The 19,912-nt window shown below is 43.5% G+C and overlaps 1 protein-coding gene across 4 annotated transcripts in view; it reads right to left on the bottom strand.

The window, feature by feature from the left end:
* Window positions 1-19,912, bottom strand: part of exd1 (exonuclease 3'-5' domain containing 1) — a 124,801-nt gene that overhangs the window by 26,184 nt on the left and 78,705 nt on the right. For 2 of the 4 annotated variants that reach the window (XM_059952892.1, XM_059952882.1), the window contains 3 exons: window positions 14,840-14,926; window positions 13,377-13,481; window positions 8,876-8,956 (listed from right to left, as the gene is read on the bottom strand). In XM_059952892.1, the coding sequence (XP_059808875.1) occupies window positions 8,876-8,956; window positions 13,377-13,481; window positions 14,840-14,926 (273 nt within the window). The remainder of the gene's footprint in view (window positions 1-8,875; window positions 8,957-13,376; window positions 13,482-14,839; window positions 14,927-19,912) is intronic. The other 2 variants (XM_059952900.1, XM_059952910.1) reach the window with 2 other exon arrangements.

Genomic DNA, 19,912 nt, shown 5'->3' with positions numbered 1-19,912 from the left:
CCATTTTAAACAGCAAAGCAGGTTGTACGGGATTGCGCCAAAGCCTGTGAATAATAAAGACAGCCCCTTGGAGACCTGCCGGTTAAGTAAAACGACCCAAACGATTAGTATTCGCATAAACTTTTGTAGATGCACATAAGCTAAGATCACACCTCCTTAGTTTTGTTGCTGAAGGAAAGAAATAAAAATAGGTGGTTATTAAATTGAAGTCTGATGCTACAAGACTTTAGTACGGTACGCGATGTTAAGATATTAAAGAAAGTGACACTGTAATCGTTAACTGTTTAGATACTGAATTGAATGTATAACTGTATTACTCTGTTAAAAAAAACTTGTATTGTGTTAGATTCTAAAACCCTGTAAGACTCTGTACTACTTCATTTTCACCGCTGGTGAAAACGCTTTGAAGAAAGGGGGTGTTATGAACATACCACAGCTCTGAGGGGCCGAAGGGTGCAGGGTAGCCCCCTCCTTTGTGAGAATCGCAAGATCACTATTGAATTCGTTTAGGAGACCCAGGAAATGGGAGAGAGAGAGAGACGTGCTGAATACCTCATTCCACCGCGATGCAAAATAATGCGACATTGACCATTGTCTCCTGGAGACCACGTTTGTGGATTGGGGACTATGCTACGTGCAAGCCCTCGGGCAAAGTGGGCTGGTTGAGAGAGAGATTGCATCATCCCAACCAGATTGACATCTGAGACCCCGTGAGGAAGTATAAAAGAGGGTCTGGGGGAAACACCCCCTTCAGACGCACCAGAAGAAACGCTAACGGTCCCGTAGTAGCAGGAAGCCATTTGAAGGAAGTCACGTGCATTCGATTCCGCGGCTGGAATCAGTGACTGGAACCACGGAAACCAGCTTTTAGCTAACAACGGGGAAGCCCGCTCCCCTGATTCGACGGATTCGCTTCATAAAAGACCCGGGCAAGTTTCTTTTCTCACCAATCTCTCTCTCTCTCTCCAACAAGTGAAAACCCAGCGGTCCCCCAAAAGGCTGAAGCCTGCAGGACCTGAGTGACTTTTATATTTCCATCGGACAATATATTATCCCCTAGACAAACGATCGAGCTGTTTCTTATTGATGGTTATTATTAGACCCGCGTTTTTAGATTGAGTAGTGATGACGTATATTATCTGAATGTTTGTATTAATCTTACTTTTGTGCCCCTTCATAAATAAAGACTTTTAAAAATAGTACCATCAGACTTCAATGGACCTCTCTATCTTTGCTGGTAAGTGATCCAGTTACGGGATTTCGTAACAGTGTCAGTCGAGAAATTAAGTTGCAGCCTCCATTTGATGAAGCAGAAGTTGATAAGTACTTCCTGCATTTTGAAAAAGTGGCCCAGAATCAGCAGTGGCCAAGGGACCAGTGGACTGTTTTGTTACAAAGTGTAATTAAAAGGAAGGCTCAGCAAGCGCATTCTGCTCTGACCCTTGAAGAGGCAACTGATTATAACACAGTGTGTTTAAGTTGTGTTTATGCTGTGTTTAAGGTTTATGAGTTGGTTCCGGAGGTGTACAGACAAAAGTTTTGAGATTTCAGTAAGTCTTGGAACCAAACATATGTGGAGTTTGCCCATGAAAAACAAGTGTACTTCAATCGTTGCTGTACCTCAAAAGGGGTGGATGAGGATATTAACAACTTAAAAGAGTTGATTTTGGTTGAAGAGTTTAAAGGTTGTGCCCCTGTTGACATAAGGACATAGTTAGAGAAGAAAGAGGCTATGATCCTTTCAGTGTCTGCTAGGTTAGCAGACAAGTATGCCTGTGGTGAACTACATATACCTGTCTGGACACGCCCCTCTGCTGACTGCTCCCGTGGCTCCTCCCACAGACCCCTGTATAAAGGCGGTTGGAGGCACTGCTCCTCCCTCAGTCTTCAGGATGTTGTGTAGTGGTCTCTTGCTACTAATCATGGTGTCTTGCAGCTAATAAAAGCCTATCGTTTGCCTCCCGTCTCCGAGAGTTATTGATGGTGCATCAATTTTATTAGCTGCAATTTTAAAACATGGAAAGCATTTTACGACCAGATAAATTGGACATTGCCTGAAGCAGCCATTGCCTTTGAACTCTGGCTTGCATGCTTCCAATTGTAGCTGGGAGAGATTCCCGTGACTGAGCCTGCTATCATGCACAAAGTTCTCCTCTCCAGGGTCAGTCCACGGGTGTACTCCCTTATCAGAGACCTGCCAACCTACCAAGGGGCACTGGACGCCCTCAAAAGACAGTCCCTGCGGCTGGTGAACATTGTCTACGCAAGACATCGCTTAGTGACGCAGCAGCAGCGGGCCGGAGAGTCGAGCATTGAGTGCAAACCACACTTCTACCGTCCTGAAAAGGCACAACTTATCAAGGCCACCCACCCCTTTGAGCAACTGAGTGTCCACTTTAAGGGCCCCCTTCCCTCCACCGACCGCAATGTCTACTTTCTCAACATAATTGACGAGTACTCCCTTTGCCATCCCCTGCCCCGATACCACTGCCACGTTCGTCATAAAAGCCCTGCGCCAGCTCTTCACTCTGTTCGGATATCCCTGCTATATCCACAGTGATAGAGGGTCCTCCTTTATGAGTGATGAGCTGCGCCAGTACCTGCTGGCTAGGGGTATTGCTACTAGTCAGGCCACGAGCTATAATCCCTGGAGAAATGGACAGGTGGAGAGGGAGAATGCCATGGTGTGGAAGGCCATACTCTTAGCACTTCAGTCAAAGGGATTGCCAGTCTCTCACTGGCAGGAGGTCCTCCCTGAGGCGCTCCACTCCATCCACTCCCGGTTATGCACGTCCACCAATGCTATCCCTCATGAGCGACTCTTTTCTTTTCCAGGAAGTCAGCCACCGGGACCATCCTACTGGTTTGGCTGACGTCCCCAGGGCCAGTGCTGCTCCGGAAACATGCGAGGAGCAATAAATACTCCCCGATGGTCGAGAGGGTTCACCTCCTTCATGCGAACCCCCAGTAAGCCTATGTGGTCTTACTTGATGGGTGGGAGGACATGGTCTCCGTCTGCGACCTGGCGCCTACAGGAGCACCAGACCCCTACCCCGAACACTCCACGGTGACTATGAACCCCGTACCCACCAAGGTGTATACCCACGAGACACCGCGCACACCAAGCCCTACAGACTCCTCACGACACTCCCAAATCGGGCGCCTCGCAAAAGCATGAGGGATTACTGACGCCTTATGGGCTGACACCTCAAGTCAGGCCGGAGCCAGCACAACTATTGTCACCGGTGCTACGTAGATCGCAGCGACAGATTTGACCACCTGATAGACTTAACCTGTAAACATACTTGTAAGAAACTTCGCCCCACGGGGACTCTCTTTTAAAACAAAGGGGGGGTGAATGTGGTGAACTACATATACCTGTCTGGACACGCCCCTCTGCTGACTGCTCCCGTGGCTCCTCCCACAGACCCCGGTATAAAGGCGGTTGGAGGCACTGCTCCTCCCTCTGTCTCCAAGATGTTGTGTGGTGGTCTCTTGCTACTAATCGTGGTGTCTTGCAGCTAATAAAAGCCTATTGTTCACCTCCCATCTCCGAGAGTTATTGATGGTGCATCAATGCCTTAACCCATAAGTTTTTCCTCGAGTAAGAGCTACCAAAAGAGAAACAAAGATAATGCACAGGTTAAACCGAAAATTAAGTCAGGAACTAGTGACAAAAGTAAGGAGGAAGGAAAGCAGTCAAAAGGAAAGTTTTCCAGTTTTACATGTCACTTTTGTAAGAAGCATGGTCATGTGGCAGCTAATTTCTTTGCTCTGAAAAGGGAAAAAGGAAAAGAAAAGGAGACAATTCCAAAAGCTTGTGTTCAGTCGATTGAGACACCGCTAAGGAAGGAGGGGTTGACTGAGTGCAAGAGGGATTTGAGCGGTTCATCTCAAATGGGTTTGTGTCTGTAAAAGAGGGGTCAACCCTGGTTCCAGTGAGAATCTGGCGAGACACTGGAGTTTTTCAGTCACTAATACTGGACAGTGCTTTGGAATTCGGTGATGAAACGAAAACTGATTAATATTATCAAAGGTATTGTATGCCTTTGCATACAGTAATTTTGAAATGCAAATTGGTATCACGACCTGTTAAGATAGGGATACGATCTGAATTTCCGATAGACAACATTGATGTGTTGCTTGGTAATGACCTTGCAAAGCTGAATTTGCAGAACTCTCAGAGAAAAATGAAGGTCTGGTATGACAGAAAAGTTAGAGAACAGATATATCATGTTGGAGATAAGGTTCTGGTTCTGTTCCCCTTCCTGACCAATTCACTTCAAGCAAAATTTAGTACCAGATAATTAAGAAAATTGACTCTGAATTATGTTGTTAGGACTCCTGACCGAAGGAAGGTAACTCAAGTGGTACACGTAAATATGATAAAGTGTTATCGTAACTCAGAGACGGCACCTGTGAATACTGTTGTCGTGGAGACTGGTAATGAGGTACCAGATAATTTTAACAAGCTAAGTAAAGTTTCAACAAGGCTCAAGAATTCTGTTGTTTTGGAAAACATTGACAGTAAAATCCATCATTTGGAGCCTGACCAGCAAAATCAATTGAGGGGACTAATTAGCAAGTATGAGAATTTATTTCCTGATGTTCCCAAACAAAGCACAGCTGCCGTGCATGACGTAATTGTAGATCAAGTTGACCTGATTAAGCAGCATCCTTACAGAATGAATTCAGAAAAAAATAAAATGGCTGAACAAGCAATTGGATACATGCTGGCAAACGGTATCATTAGGCCATCTACCTCAGAATGGGCATCGCCCTGCGTTATATACATGAAAGTTAATGCAGTGACCAAGACAGATGCTTATCCTATCCAGAAAGTGGATGACTGTGGGTAAAGCTAAGTACCTTACAAAGATTGACCTGTTAAGAGGATACCGGTGTGTTCCCTTGACAAAAAGGGCTACAGAAATCTCTGTGTTTGTAACCCCATCTGGACTGTATGAGAAATGAAAAATGCTCCAGGGATGTTCCAAAGAATAATTAATTCTGTGATTCGAGGGGCTTATATTGATGATTTGGTTGTATGGAATGACACTTTGGAAGAGCATCTCTTGGCAGTAAAGAAGTTGTTTGACATGCTTTCCAAGGACAATCTTACTGTCAACCTCACTAAAAGTGAATTTGGCCATGCCACTGTCACGTATCTTGGCTGTGTAGTAGGCCAGGGTCAACTGGCTCCTGTGCAGGCCAAGGTTCAGGCTATTGCTGAGGTTCCTGTTCCAACGGACAAGAAAGCTTTCAGAAGTTTTTTAGGAATGGTTGGGTATTACCGTAAGTGTAAAAACTTTTGCGGATATTGCTCTCCCCCAACGAAACTACTAGGAAGAGTGAAAGGTTTGTATGGAGTGACCTTTGCCAGGAGGCATTTGAACACCTGAAAACCATTCTGTGTTATCAACCGGTGCTCAAAGCACTTGATTTTACGAAACCATTTTCTATAGCAGTAGATGCTAGTGACAAAGCTGCTGGGGCAGTATTGCTACAAAAAGGTGATGATGACATTGAACATCCTGTAGCTTATTTCTCAAAGAAATTTAATGTGCACCAGAGAAATTACTCCACTGTTCAAAAGGAGTTGCTATCACTCATTTTAGCTTCGCAACATTTTGACGTCTATATACGTCCTGAGCAGAAACCACTTGCGGTTTACACTGACTATAATCTGTTAGTGTTTCTCAGTAAGATGAAGGATAAGAATAGAAGGTTACTAAACTGATCTTGCAAGAAAATGACATGGAAATAAGACATGTGAAAGGTACTGACAACATTATAGCAGACTGTTTGTCCAGATGTTAAGTTAAAATTTGTATACGCTTTTGTTATGTTACCTGATAATTACACATGTATTTATTCAAACAGGGAGGTGTGACAAGATCCTAAGGTTTATTTATTATGGACTGTGCCTTTAAAAAGAGAGAGAGGTGGGAGAGGGGGACAGGGAGGGGGCAGCTCATGAGTCACTATGGTGATGGAAGGGCGGAGCAATATAATGGACAGCTAGGGTTCAGCATGTTTGGAATATATACAAGGTCAGCTGGCTTTTCAGAAAGTGTGGGTTTTGCTTGCAGTGTGGAAAAGCGGTGACTAGTGGAAGGCGTGTTTAACACTTGCCTGGGTTGGTAGCTTTACCGTGTGAAGACGGTACCCTTTTGTGTGGTCACAGTCGGCGACTTTAACAGGACTTCAGAGGACAACATGGGATGATCGATGGCATCGGCTTACTTGGAAAACAAAATCACCTCTCTCCCCCCTCAATTCTACTCAACTCAATATCACAAACTAAACTGACTTTGTTCCTATACCATAATAAAACTGTATCATTTACCACCTAAGCTTGAAGTTTGGTGTTTTATATTTACACACTTATATATGCATAAACTCTGCTAACCTGTTTGATTTATCTGGTTTTATATTATTAGGTAGATACTAATAAATAGTGTTTTGTTAATTGCAAAACCAGACTCCAGGTGTGTTCCATTTCTGCTGGTTCTTTTAACCAGTTATGGGGTATGTAACAACACCCACCACCCCATCTTCATCAATTTATTTTGTCACCTCTTCTCCTCAAATACTCAATTAGACTCATGAGGCATGACTTTTCTCTCGCAAAGCTATGCTGACTATTCCTAGTGAAACCATGCTTCTTTAAATGTAGTAACCTAGGGTATATCTTGTCTGGCCCTAGTGAATTATCTAGCCTAATGTTACTTAGAAGATCTAACACTGCCTCTTTCTTAACCTTGACATGCTCCAGCATATTGGTCTGTTCTACGCTTACTGGCATTGAAAGTCCCTATCCCTGGTGAACTTCCTCTATCTTTTCTGCCTCCAGACACGTTTCCCCCCATTATCCCTGTTTGGATCTATACTTGCTCTAGGCATCACCCTGCTCCTCACAGATGTGAAGAATGTCTTGGGATTTTCATTCATCCTACAAGGCCTTCCCATGTTCCTTTTTTGTCATTCCCAAATCCCTTTTTAAATTTCTACCTGGCTACATTGTAACTCTATGCAGCTCTGTCTGATCCTTGTTTCCTTCCTCTTGACTAGATGTTCTACATCTCATCAACCACCGTTCCTTCACCCTACTGCCCTTTCCCCGTCTCAGTGGCAGAAACCCATCCAGAACCCCATGCGAGTAGTCAACCTCCACATTTCTGCTATGCATTTCCCTAACAACATCTCTTCCCAATCTACACTCAAAAAGTTCCTGCCTAATAGCACAATTAGTCTTATCCTAATTAAATACTTTCCTATATTGTCTGTTCCTATCCTTGTCCACAGCTATCTTAAATATCAAGGAATTGAGGTCACTATATCCAAAATGCTCTCGCACCAAGAGATGTCACCTGACCAGGTTCACTATCAAGTACCAGATCCAGTATGACCTGTGCTCCACATTGTGTCAGGAATACTTTCCTGACACACGAAACAGCTTCTACCCTTTATAAACCTTTTATACCAAGGAGGTGCCAATCTACCCATGACAATAACCTTGTTATTTTTAAACCTTTCCAAAATTTGATTACTTAAGTGCTCCTCAGTGTCCCCGGTGATTTTTTGGGGGGGCCCATAGAATACTCCCAATAAAGTGTTCGCTTCTTACCTGTTTCTGATTTCTACCCACACTGACTCAGTAGACAATCCCTCCATGACATCCTTTTCTGCAGCTGTGATCCTGTCCCAGAATAGCAATGCCATTTCCCTACCTCTTATCTCCCTATTACTTTGAAACCTCTAAATGCCATCTGAAGGCCAATCCTACCCGTGTAATAGCCAAGTTTCTGTAATTGCATAACTCCATGTACTGATCCATGCTGAAGTCCATCACCCTTGTTCTTCTTGCACAAAGCTAAGCACATTTCAACACATCCAGCTCACTGCATTAATGCCCTCTCCACTGCTTCTTCTTCCTCAGAGTTCCTCTGCACATTACATCCATCCTTACACCAACTACTCCATCATCTGACCTAAAACTCTGGTTTGCATCACTCTGCCAACATAATTTAAATCCTCACCAACAGCTCTAACAAACCTGCTTGCAAGGTCATTGATGTAACCGCATCCCTTATGTACAGAGGGACGTGTCCTTAGATTGTCATCCTCCGCATTCCTCACTCACATCTCTAATTTCAATACAACTCAGATTTTATATCTTTGAGCTGAAGGTTATTTGTTCAGTTTCAGCTGTTGCTTGCCTCCCATTGCTCACAGCTCCCTTCTTGTGCTCAGTAGGGTTCTGAATTCAATTTGGTCTATGATGTCCACTTCATCTTCAGTTTTTCTTTTACTCATTTTGTGCTGTTGGTGTTGCTCAGAAGCAACTGTGGCCTAACTTCAACAGTTCCCCCCCCCCCACCATTGAAATGATCAGCTGCCATTTTGAACTGTTATAGTTCTTCTGTGGAACTGCTCCCACAGTGCTATAATAAAAATAAATATTATTTTAGAAATACTCAGAGACAAATACTACAAAGTTCATTGAGGACTTATTTGGCTTTCCTTGTTTTCACCTATGCTATCTTTTGGTGGTGTTTTCCATTGACAGAAGGTCAGTTTTCAGTCATAAATTAACTTTTACATATACTGTCATGACCCTTATCCCCTTCAAGAATGTTCAGTCTGCTAGATCCGCGCACATATTCACTCATTTTCACCTTGAATTTCTTACCTTTTTATTACAGCCATCAGCGGAATAACCTGCTTTTCTTTTCAACCCCTCAGCAAGGTGTCACAATAATAAAAGTAATCTAGAACACAACACTAACTTAGTATGATGGAGGATGTCTGCAAGCATCATAATTCAAGACAAGATACTGGATATGATTCAAACCAGCAAAGTTCACCTTACCTGTGTATCAAACACATTGGTGAGGTCCACCCTATACTGGTGATACAGGCAGTCCGAGAGCAAGCGACTATCATGGATCACCTGAATCATATAAAAACATGAAATGTTATCTTAACTACTATGAAATACACAATGAAAATAACCTGGATTTAAGTATGCATCTCCTTAAATGCACTTCAAGGCATAATTTATGACAATACTGTACCCTTACACTTGATAGCTCTCCCAGATGGCGCTTATTGAAAACCTTTTATTAAAATCCAAATAGGTCCTTTAATAGCGATGATATAAAATATGCAATTCCCAGTGGTTTCATTGGTCAACGCAGTATTTATCAATTTAAATCACTTGTTTAAAGCAGGATGTTGATGGAGTTGAATGCAAGAGTGATTAAAATGAAACAACTCAAAGAGGGCAGTAGATGGAGTTTAGCATAAAGCCTACACAGCTGAAAAAGACAGGCATAATCAACTTCTGAATTTTGATATTTCAATGAAATCATTTTTCATTCTTCTAAACTCAATATAGGGATCAGCCACTCCACACAAGACAATACTCCTCTGCAGATATCAGTCTGTTGAATTTTATACATTCACTGTAAGGCAGAAATAAAGCAGGTCTTTGTATACCACTAAAGACTCCAGCCAATTTCTACAATGTTCTGTGGAGAGCATTCTAACCAGCTGTATCACAGCCTGGTTTGGAGAGGTCACAATGCACAGTATCTGAGAAAGTTGAAGAGGGCTGTACACTTAACCAATGGGCATCAGCCTTCTCACCATCGAGAACATCTTCAAAAGACAATGACTTATTAAGGACCCTCATCATCCAGGACATGCTCTCTTCTCATTACCATCCAGGAGCCTGAAGACATACACTGAATGTTTTAGGAATAACTCCTTCTCTTCTGCCATTAGATTCTGACCAGACAATGAACAAATCCATGAAGACTACCTCACTATTTTTGCCCTTTTTGCACTACTTATTTAATGGCTAAATATGTATTTTTATTTTATTAATATTTTATGTATTGCACTGTACTGCTGCCACAAAACAAATTTCATGACATACATCAGTGATAATAAAGCTGTTTCTGATATTTTTAAAGTAATAAACCCAAGATACCAAGCATACCAGATGTGGTATCATTAAATCCAAAATATTAATGAAATTATACTACTTGTATTTCAATATTCTGTAATAAAGGTCAACATCACCAGTTTTAATTGCATTGAGAAATACATTGGTGCTGCTTCCAGCACTTGTTCCAAACTTGTCTATTTTAAAGTTCAAAGTAAATTTATTATCAAAGTACATATATGTCACCATATGTAACCCTGAGATTCATTTTCTTGCAGGTATACTCAAATCCATAATAGAATAATAAACATAACAGAATCAATCAAAGACCACACCAACATGGGTGTTCAACCAGTATGCAAAAGACAAACTATACAAATACAAAAATAAAGATAAATAAATAAGCAATAAATATCAAAAAATGAGATGAAAAGTCCTTGAAAGCGAGTCCACAGGTTGTGGGAACATTTCAATGATGGGGTAGGTGAAGTTGAGTTAAGTTATCCTCTTTGGTTCAAGAGCCTGATGGTTGAAGGATAGCAACTGTCCCTGAACCAGGTGGTGCAAGTCCTGAGACTCCAGCAACTTCTTCCTGATGGCAGCAATGAGAAGAGAGCATGTCCTGGGTGGTGGAGGTCCCTGAAGCTGATTATCAATTCTGTCCTCAAATTCACCTGGACTATCTTTGACACTTCCTTTTCGGGATCATTCTGTCTTCTTCTCAGGGGACAATCTTGCCACTTACATTTTCAAACACAAAACCCTGCAACTCCCAGTGTTAACTCCATTATGGATACAATTCATTTGTGTCAACTTCTCCATCTCTGTTGCACTTGTTCTCAAGACTCTTTCCTGAGGGTTTCAGAAATGAGCACTTACATCTGTAAAAATAGCTTTCTCTTTGCTATAGTTGATGGAGCCCACTCACACATTTTTTCCATTCCCTGCATATCTGGTCTCACCACCTACCCTTTGTCAGCTAGAACAAGAATTCTTTGCTCCTTAACTTTTACCCCCACCAGTTTCTGCATCGAACACATCTTCCACAATTTCCATGAGTTCCCAAACTGATCCCATGACCAGTAACAGCTTCCCTCTTCTTTTCTTCCTGCTTTCCTCATGGATCACTTTCCTCAGCCTGCTAATCCCTCCCTACCCACGCCCCCACTTCCCTTTCAACCACAAGAGCTGTAACCGTCCCTTCACCTCCTCCATCACTATCATCCAGGTACCAGTATGTAAAAAGCCCTTATAAGTGAGGCAGAGGTTAACCTGCAACCAGTGGCCTTCTCTACATTGATAAAACCAAATGTAGACTAGGTGAAGGTTTTGCAGAGCACTGTACCCTGTCTACCAAGACAGTCTTGAGCATCAAGTTCTGTTGTTAATTCTTCTTCCCACTCTCACACCAATGTCTCTATCCTCAGCCTTCTTCACTGCTAGAGGCCAAAGTCAAATCAGAACATCTCACATTCCATGGGTAGTGTACAACCCAATGTTCAAATTTCAGGTAACCTGCACTCTTGGTGTTCTCCTCTCCTTCTTACTTACCTGTCTGCCTAGTTTTCTTCTCCAATTCCCCAGCGTACACGTGGTTTGATTTGTTCATCATCCACATCCCATCTGCTTCCATCTAACAACCTGTAAGCATCTAATCCTCTCCCCCCACACCCCATTTTCTGGTTGCATCAGTTTATTGTGGTTCCACCCATCACCTACCAGCTTAGACCTCATCCCTACTACTCTGAATATGCTACCATTATTTCCTCTTCCCCTTTAATCCTAATGGAGGGTCTTGATTTGAAACATTAACTTACCATGATTGACCTACTGAGCTTTTCATGTGTTCCAAATTCTGCAGTCTTGTTTTCATTATTTCTAACTTCTTGCTGTGCTTGGATATTAACTGTGCATTATATACAAGAGCCCACACTCCCTCTGAAAACCAGTACCACTTGATATATTACTACTTACAAATAAATCTGTTTCTATGCTTTCATCACATTTATTTATTTTAGAGGCAGAAACAGGCCTTTCTAGCCCAACAAGCATACACTACACAATTACACCCATGTGACTAATTAACTTACTAACCTGTACATCTTTGGACTATGGGAGGAAATTGGAACACCCAGAGGAAACCAATGTGGTCACAGGGAGAACGTACAAATTCCTTACAGACAGCGGCATTATTTACATCTTTGATGTTATGGACAGTTCAGCTAACTTCTTCAAATCATTTTGTAGCTTCCTCATTGATTAGTTTTCCCTTAATTTGTACAGGAAACTGATACATTATACTCGGATCCCTGAGTTATGTTACAAATATGCAAAAAGCTGAGATTCCAAGCATCGACTCTTATAATAGCTCAATTGTTACACCAGTGTGTTTTTTCTTTGAATCATTTTGCCAATTCTCAACATGCCCTAATTTCAGAATAACCTTCAAAGGCACCTGATTGAAATGAGGATCCAATTATTCTACATTTACTGGCTGCCCTATTACTTAAGTTCTCCAAAATCTACTGCAAAATAAATAGACGTTTGTTTGTTATGTGCTGTGTTGTATGACATGGGCAATCATGGCCTTTCCTTGACTGTGATTGTTCTTGGCAAATTTTATTTATTTAAAACCGACACGCTTCGCCATTGCCTTCCTCCGGGCAGTGTCTTTACAAGACGCGTGACCCCAGCCATTATCAATACTCTTCAGAGATTGTCTGCCTGGTGTCAGTGTTTGCATAGCCAGGGCTTGTGATATGCACCAGCTGCCCACACACCATACCCACCTACTTTCACGGCTTCACATGTCCCTGATGGTGGGTTGAGCAGTTGCTATACTTTGTCCAAGGGTGACCTGCAGACTAGTAGAGCACCTTACACTTCCTTTGGTAGAGCTGCATCTGCACCCCACAACCCAAAATGGACGTTAACAGTCCAATCTTACTCTGATTTTTTAAGTTTTGTTAATAATATCTTAACAGATTAACTGACCCAGATGCCCAACATTTAATCCTCTATCAGTTATGCTAAACATACTATGTAAGTAGTAGCAATGCATTGTATTCTGCCTCTGAAATTCATTCCATTAACATCAGTGTTAAGGTTTATCATAGTGAAGGCTGATAAAGTCCTCTGCAATATATTTTCTTTCCCCCTTCTTTATCGAACATCAGAATTGTGTTTGCTGCCAGTCTGAAGAGGTCAACTGAATTTGAGAATATACTGACTGAAGGAGTTTTACATTTTTAACAAAATGTACAGGCTGTCCATTTCAAAGCAAATTTAGATCTTCATAAACCTGCAGATTACAAATTGTAAAATGAATTATGGTAGATAGAGGAAAATGCACCTTTTACAGCAATTGTAAATAATTTCAATTCCACAGACTGAAGACACAAATATGGCCAAATATAATTACCTTCAATACATTAATGTCTTCAAGAACTATCTTAAGTCCATTTTTAAATGCCGCTGCTCCAAGAAGAAAAATATCAAAGAGGTAAATCCTATCATTTGTTGAAATCTAGAGAACAAGTAACAAGAATTAAATAATGCATAAATGTAGAAATGTGTTATTAAAGCTATGAAGCAATAAGGCTCTGGATTGGAAACCAATACCAAATGCTTCAAGAACAAAAGTACAGTTTACAGTAAAAAGTACTCAAGTTACTGTGTCACAGTTTGTGAGTCTATTTGTTCAAATATAGTCATCTCCACTCAACCTTGGCTGCATTTTCAGAATGGCCAGGCATCAATAAATTCCTGGAGCATCATAGCATTCAAGTTGAACCTTCTTGTATGGAACATTTAAAAAACTGTATTGAAAACAAGGCTTCCTTACTGCACAGCACAGCATGCAGGGACAAACCTTTTTATTCAGAATGGAGAATGTGATCTGGCACTAGGAGACATAAACAAAGTATTTTAATCACTACTTTTGAGATGTAATAAAAAAGGTGTTCTAGATGAACTGTATCTGTCAAAAAAAGTTTAGGAACTTCTAAAAACATAGATTGCTTTATTTGTCACATATACATTGAAATATCAAAAGATACAGTGAAATAAATCATTTCCATCAATGACTAACACAGTCCAAGGATGTGCTGGGCACAGCATGCAACTGTTGCCATAATTCAGGCACCAATCCAGCACACCCACAACGTACGCATCTTAACCTGTATGTCTTTGGAATGTTGGAGGAAACTAGAGCATCCAGAAGAAATCCATGTGGTCATGGGGAGAATGTATATAGTGTGAAAACAGGTTGGTGCGCTGTAATAGCGTTACGCTAACTGCAATGCTATGTGCCATCCTATGTTCATCCCTTTCAGTAAAAGGATCAGGAAGTAAAACAAACCTTTTGTATTCAAACCATATATGAAAATGTAATTAAGCAACAGCATTCTGCAGTCTGTAGAAGTCTATGTTTCAAGTATAGTACATGTAGGTTGTGAGAGGTTGAGGTACCTCTGAGAACTTCAGAGTTGCTTCTCAAGGTCTGGTGTACTTCAGCTGTACTCTCTTGTTGTCTGGGCACCTGATGCAGTGGGGGAAGTACATTAGAAGACCTCCTTGTCAGTCTGTGTTTAGGCCTGGTTGAGACAGTCAACTACCAAGGCTTCTGCCTGGGCCAACTCTCTGCTCTTGCTTTGAAGGTACATTTGTGCCTCAGCATCAAAAGGATGCATGTAGTGTTCACTGGCTTTCAAGAGATTTTTGAGGACCAGTGACTATCCCAAGGGGTGCAGTACATCCTGAATTGGGATAGTCACGTTTTAATTTGAGAAGTACCTGCCTGAAAATGTATGCAAATAAACTTCTTTATAGAAGTAAGTATTTAAGTATCAATGACTCAGCCCTTCCATTGGATTAAAACATTACCTGCATCCAGAACAGCTTTCCGAAGCGGCAGACATTAATACCTTTCACTGCAACTCCAATCACATTCTGTTGTTTAATGTGAAAGATCTGTAAAATTCAGGCAAAAAAATACTCAAAAGCTGGTCAATTTATTTCTCTTCTGTATTCTCACCTATAACTAAAGTATACCCCTGCATCACAGCAGTTCAGGCAAGACATCCACTCCTACACAACTCATTGAGAAAAACAAACACTAAAAGCACAGCAGTTTTGTTAAATTCCGTCAAGCACGTGCACTATGGAAAATCGCAACTGGAATATCTTCTAGGTTTGCAATCTCTCTGCAATGCAGAGGTGTACTGTTTTTATCTTCAATTAGATAGCCAATTAAAATTCATTTGAGTACAGATCTTGTGTGATCTTAATAATTTGACGTTTAACCAAAGCATTTTTCAATTGGTTAGCTAACAGTTTATCCGATTTATCACTATGTATATAAAAATCAGTTCTGGTTTTCATTAATTGATTTTCAATTGAAGATGTAAGTAATAAACTGTGTTCCATTTGAAGCTCAACCCTTTGTTTGTAAAGCTCCTTACTAGGAGCAATCGAATATTTCTTGTCAATTTCTTTAATCTTATCAACCAATAAAAGAGTTTCCTTCTTAATACGTTTTCTCAAACCAACAGAATAGGAGATAATCTGTCCACGTATATATGCTTTAAAAGTGTCCCAAAGCATTCTGCAGGGAATTTCATCCGTGGAATTAGTTGAAAAGAAGAAATCAATCTGTTCCTTCATAAATTTAATGAAATCCGGATCTTGCAGTCAGGTAGAATCAAATCGCCATTGCTTAGTACCAGAAACTGTATCCATTAATTTAATAGAAAGTTTCATTGAAGCATGATCAGAGATGGCTATAATGTCATAATTACAACCAGTTACAGATGGAATAAAACGAGTCAATGAAAAAATAGTCAATTCTCGAGTAAGAATGATAAACATGTGAGAAAAATGAAAACTCTTTGTCCTTAGGATGCAGAAATCTCCAAATATCGAAAATTCCATTATCAGTCAAAAAAAAATTGATGTAAGTGGCCGATTTATTTGGTAACGTCTGAATGGATATAGATCTATCCAGCAAAGAATTTAAACAGCAGTTGAAGTCACCACCCATTATTAACATATTGTAGTGATGTGCTACACACAGCACTGAAATAACGACATGCAGTCGGTAAGTTGTTTCGAGACTAGTTTATTCAAACTTCCTGGTGCTGGTATTTAAATCCCTAGCGCCCGCCCTCTCCGGGTCCGTCCATGCTGTGAAGTTGGTTCGGGGACCAGGTTGCCAAACCTTTCGTGTAGCCTGTCCAGGACTGCTGTGAGTTCTTCCTCTTGCCCCCTTGGGGCTGGTATGAACTCTCCCGGGACGGCCAGGGGTGCGCCGTACACCAACTCGGCCGATGAGGCGTGTAAATCCTCTTTGGGCGCTGTACGAATTCCAAGCAGGACCCAGGGAAGCTCGTCCACCCAGTAAGGTCCTCTCAGGCGGGCCATGAGAGCCGACTTCAAGTGACGGTGGAATCATTCCACCAGTCCGTTCGACTGTGGGTGGTAGGCAGTTGTGTGGTGCAGCTGCATTCCCAACAGGCTGGCCACAGGCTGGAGGTGAACTGGGCGCCTCTGTCAGAGGTAACGTGGGCCGGTACCCCAAAGCGTGCTACCCAGGTTGTGATCAGTGCTCGGGCGTAGGAATCGGCAGATGTGTCAGTGAGCGGGACCGCCTCTGGCCACCTCGTGAACTGGTCTACCACCGTTAGGAGGTACCGCACTCCTCGGGAAACTGGAAGGGAGCCCACGATATCCTCGTGAATGTGGTCGAACCTCTGGTGGGTGGGTTCGAACTGCTGCAGTGGGTCTTTAGTGTGCCGCTGCACCTTGGCTGTTTGGCACTGTGTGCACGTTCTGGCCCATTCATTGACCTGCTTGCGAAGTCCATGCCACGCAAACTTGCTGGAGACCAGCTGGACGGTTGTCCTGATAGATGGGTGCACCAAACCGTGTATGGAGTCGAAAACCCGCCGCCTCCAGGCTGCCGGGACAATGGGGCGAGGTTGGCCGGTAGCCACGTCGCACAGGAGGGTCCTACCACCTGGGCCTACGAGAAAGTCCTGCAGCTGCAAACCCGAGACTGCGGACCTGTAGCTGGGCATCTCATCGTCTGCCTGCTGCGTCTCTGCCAGTGCTGCATAGTCCACCCCCAGGGACAGGGCCTGGACAGCTGGTCTGGAGAGTGCGTCTGCCACGACGTTGTCCTTTCCTGAGATGTGCTGGATGTCCGTCGTGTACTCCAAGATGTCGCCGCTGGAGAGCCTGAAATGCTCGGAAGTACCTGAAATGCCAGATTGCAAGATACAGTGCCAACAGCTCCCGGTCGAAAGCACTATACTTGAGTTCGGGTGGTTGTAGGTGCTTGTTGAAAAACGCCAGAGGTTGCCAGTGACCCTTGATGAGTTGTTCCAGCACCCCATTGACTGCCGTGTTAGATGTGTCCACTGTGAGGGCAGTAGGGACATCCATTCTGGGGTGCACTAGCATCGCGGCGTTTGCCAAGGCTTCTTTCATTTTAATGAAAGCAGCGGCGGACTCCTCGTCCCAGGTAATGTCCTTGCCCTTACCCAACATCAGGGCAAACAGGGGGCGCATGATTCGGGCAGCTGAAGGGAGGAAACGGTGGTAGAAATTTACAATACCCACAAATTCCTGAAGGCCTTTGATTGTGTTGGGTCGGGGGAAATGGTGGACTGCGTCTACCTTAGCAGGCAGAGGGGTTGCCTCGTCTTTAGTAATCCTGTGGCCCAGGAAGTTGATGGTGTCGAGCCCGAACTGGCATTTGGCCGGGTTGATTGTCAGGCTGTATTCACTCAGTCGGGCGTAGAGTTGACGGAGGTGGGACAGATGCTCCTGATGACTGCAGTTGGCTATGAGGATGTCGTCCAAATAGATGAAAGCGAAGTCCAGGTCGCATCCCACCGCGTCCATTAACCGCTGAAACGTCCGTGCGGCATTCTTTAGGCCGAATGGCATATGGAGGAACTTGAAAAGGCCGAAAGGGGTGATGAGTGCCGTTTCGGGGACGTCGTCCGGATGTATCCGGATTTGATGGTATCCCCGGATGAGGTCCACCTTGGAGAAGATCTGTGCGCCGTGCAGGTTTGCTGCAAAATCCTGAATGTGCGGCACAGGGTAGCGGACCGGTGTCTTAGCCTCGTTCAGCCTGCGGTAGTCGCCACATGGTCTCCAGCCTCCTGTTGCTTTGGGCACCATGTGCAGGGGGGGATGCTTGAATTCCTCCTTCGCCAGACGGAACTTTTCCGGGGGTAGCCTTCATGCGCGGGCGTGGAGGGGTGGTCCCTGGGTCGGGATGTGGTGCTGTACCCCGTGTCTGGGCATGGCTGCCGTGAACTGCGGTGCCAGAATCGATGGAAAGTCAGCCAAGATTCTGGTGAATTCGTTGTCCAACAGCGTGATGGAGTCCAGGTGTGGGGCTGGCAACTTGGCTTCATCCAGGGAGAACGTCTGGAAAGTCTCGGCATGTACCAGTCTTTTTCCTTGCAAGTCGACCAGCAGGCTGTGAGCTCACAAGAAGTCCGCCCCCAGGAGTGGTTGGGCCACCGCAGCCAGTGTGAAGTGCCACATGAACCGGCTGGCGCCGAACTACAGCTGCACTGTGCGGGTGACGTAGGTCCGTATCGTGCTGCCGTTTGCAGCCCTCAGGGTGTGACCTGGCTTCCTTTTGCGGGTGTCATACCCCCTCGGGGGCAAGTCGCTGATCTCCGCTCCGGTGTAGACCAAGCAGTGTCCCGACTGTTTGTCCCAGATGTACAAGAGGCTGTCCTGGTGGCCAGCCACCATAGTCATTAGCGGCAGCTGGCCCTGGCCCTGGCAGGGCCGGTGACAACGGCGGGCTTTTGTGCCCCACCGCTGGTGGTAGAAACACCACTGTCCACTGGCCTCCTCACTCCTGCCTCTGTGTTGTGCGTGCCCCCCTGCCGGGCCTGGTCTGGTCTACTGTTGGGCACGTGGCCTGGTAATCTGACCGACGGATGCCACGACCTCCCTCTTGGCTTTCCACAGCACGTCTGCCCGGGCCGCCACCTTCCGGGAGTCGCTGAAATCTGCGTCGGCCAGCAGCAGATGTATGTCCTCGGGCAGTTGCTCCAGGAACGCTTGCTCAAAAATGAGTCAGGGCTTGTGTCCGTCAGCCAGGGACAGCATCTCGTTCATCAATGCTGATGGCAGTCTGTCTCCCAAACCGTCCAGGTGAAGCAGGCGGGCACCCCGCTCACGCCGTGAGAGGCCAAAGGTCCCAATGAGCAGCGTCTTGAATGCTTCATATTTGTGTTCTTCTGGGGGCGACTGTATGAAATCCGCAACATGTATATGGCAGAACAAAAATCCTAGATTAGGTAAAAGATATTTACAGAAGGCAAGGAAGGAAGGTGGATTGGCATTGCCTAATTTTAGATTTTATTATTGGGCAGTTAATATTCGATATTGGAAATGTTGGTTAAGGGATTGGGATTTATCTCCTAGCCCTCATTGGGTAAATCTGGAAACTAAATCTGTACAAGGATTTTCATTGGGTTCTATTTTAGGGACTTCTCTTCCCTTTGCTCTTTCTAAATTGCATAAACGAATTGACAATCCGATAGTCAAACACACTTTACGTATATGGTTTCAATTTCGGAATTTTTTTGGGTTGAATCAATTTGTTTTAACTATTCCTATTGTATCCAATTTCTTTTTTCATCCTTCTATTATAGACCAAGCTTATTCAGCTTGGAAGACTAAAGGAATACTACGATTTTCTGATCTATTTTTGGATAATTGTTTTATGTCTTTTGAACAATTATCTAATAAATATAATTTGCCCAGATCTCATTTTTTTTAGATATTTACAGATTAGGAATTTCTTAAACACTGTACTTCCTACCTTTACAAATCTTGATTCTTCGGGTATTTTGGAGAAATTGTTAGAACTAATTCCTTTTCAGAAAGGTGTAATATCAAATGTTTACAATATAATTATGA

This window comes from Hypanus sabinus, chromosome 2 (genome assembly GCF_030144855.1).
Source record: "Hypanus sabinus isolate sHypSab1 chromosome 2, sHypSab1.hap1, whole genome shotgun sequence".
Taxonomy (NCBI): domain Eukaryota; kingdom Metazoa; phylum Chordata; class Chondrichthyes; order Myliobatiformes; family Dasyatidae; genus Hypanus; species Hypanus sabinus.
The sequence above is the reverse complement of the archived record's forward strand: the minus strand, read 5'-3'. Positions and strand labels throughout refer to the sequence as shown.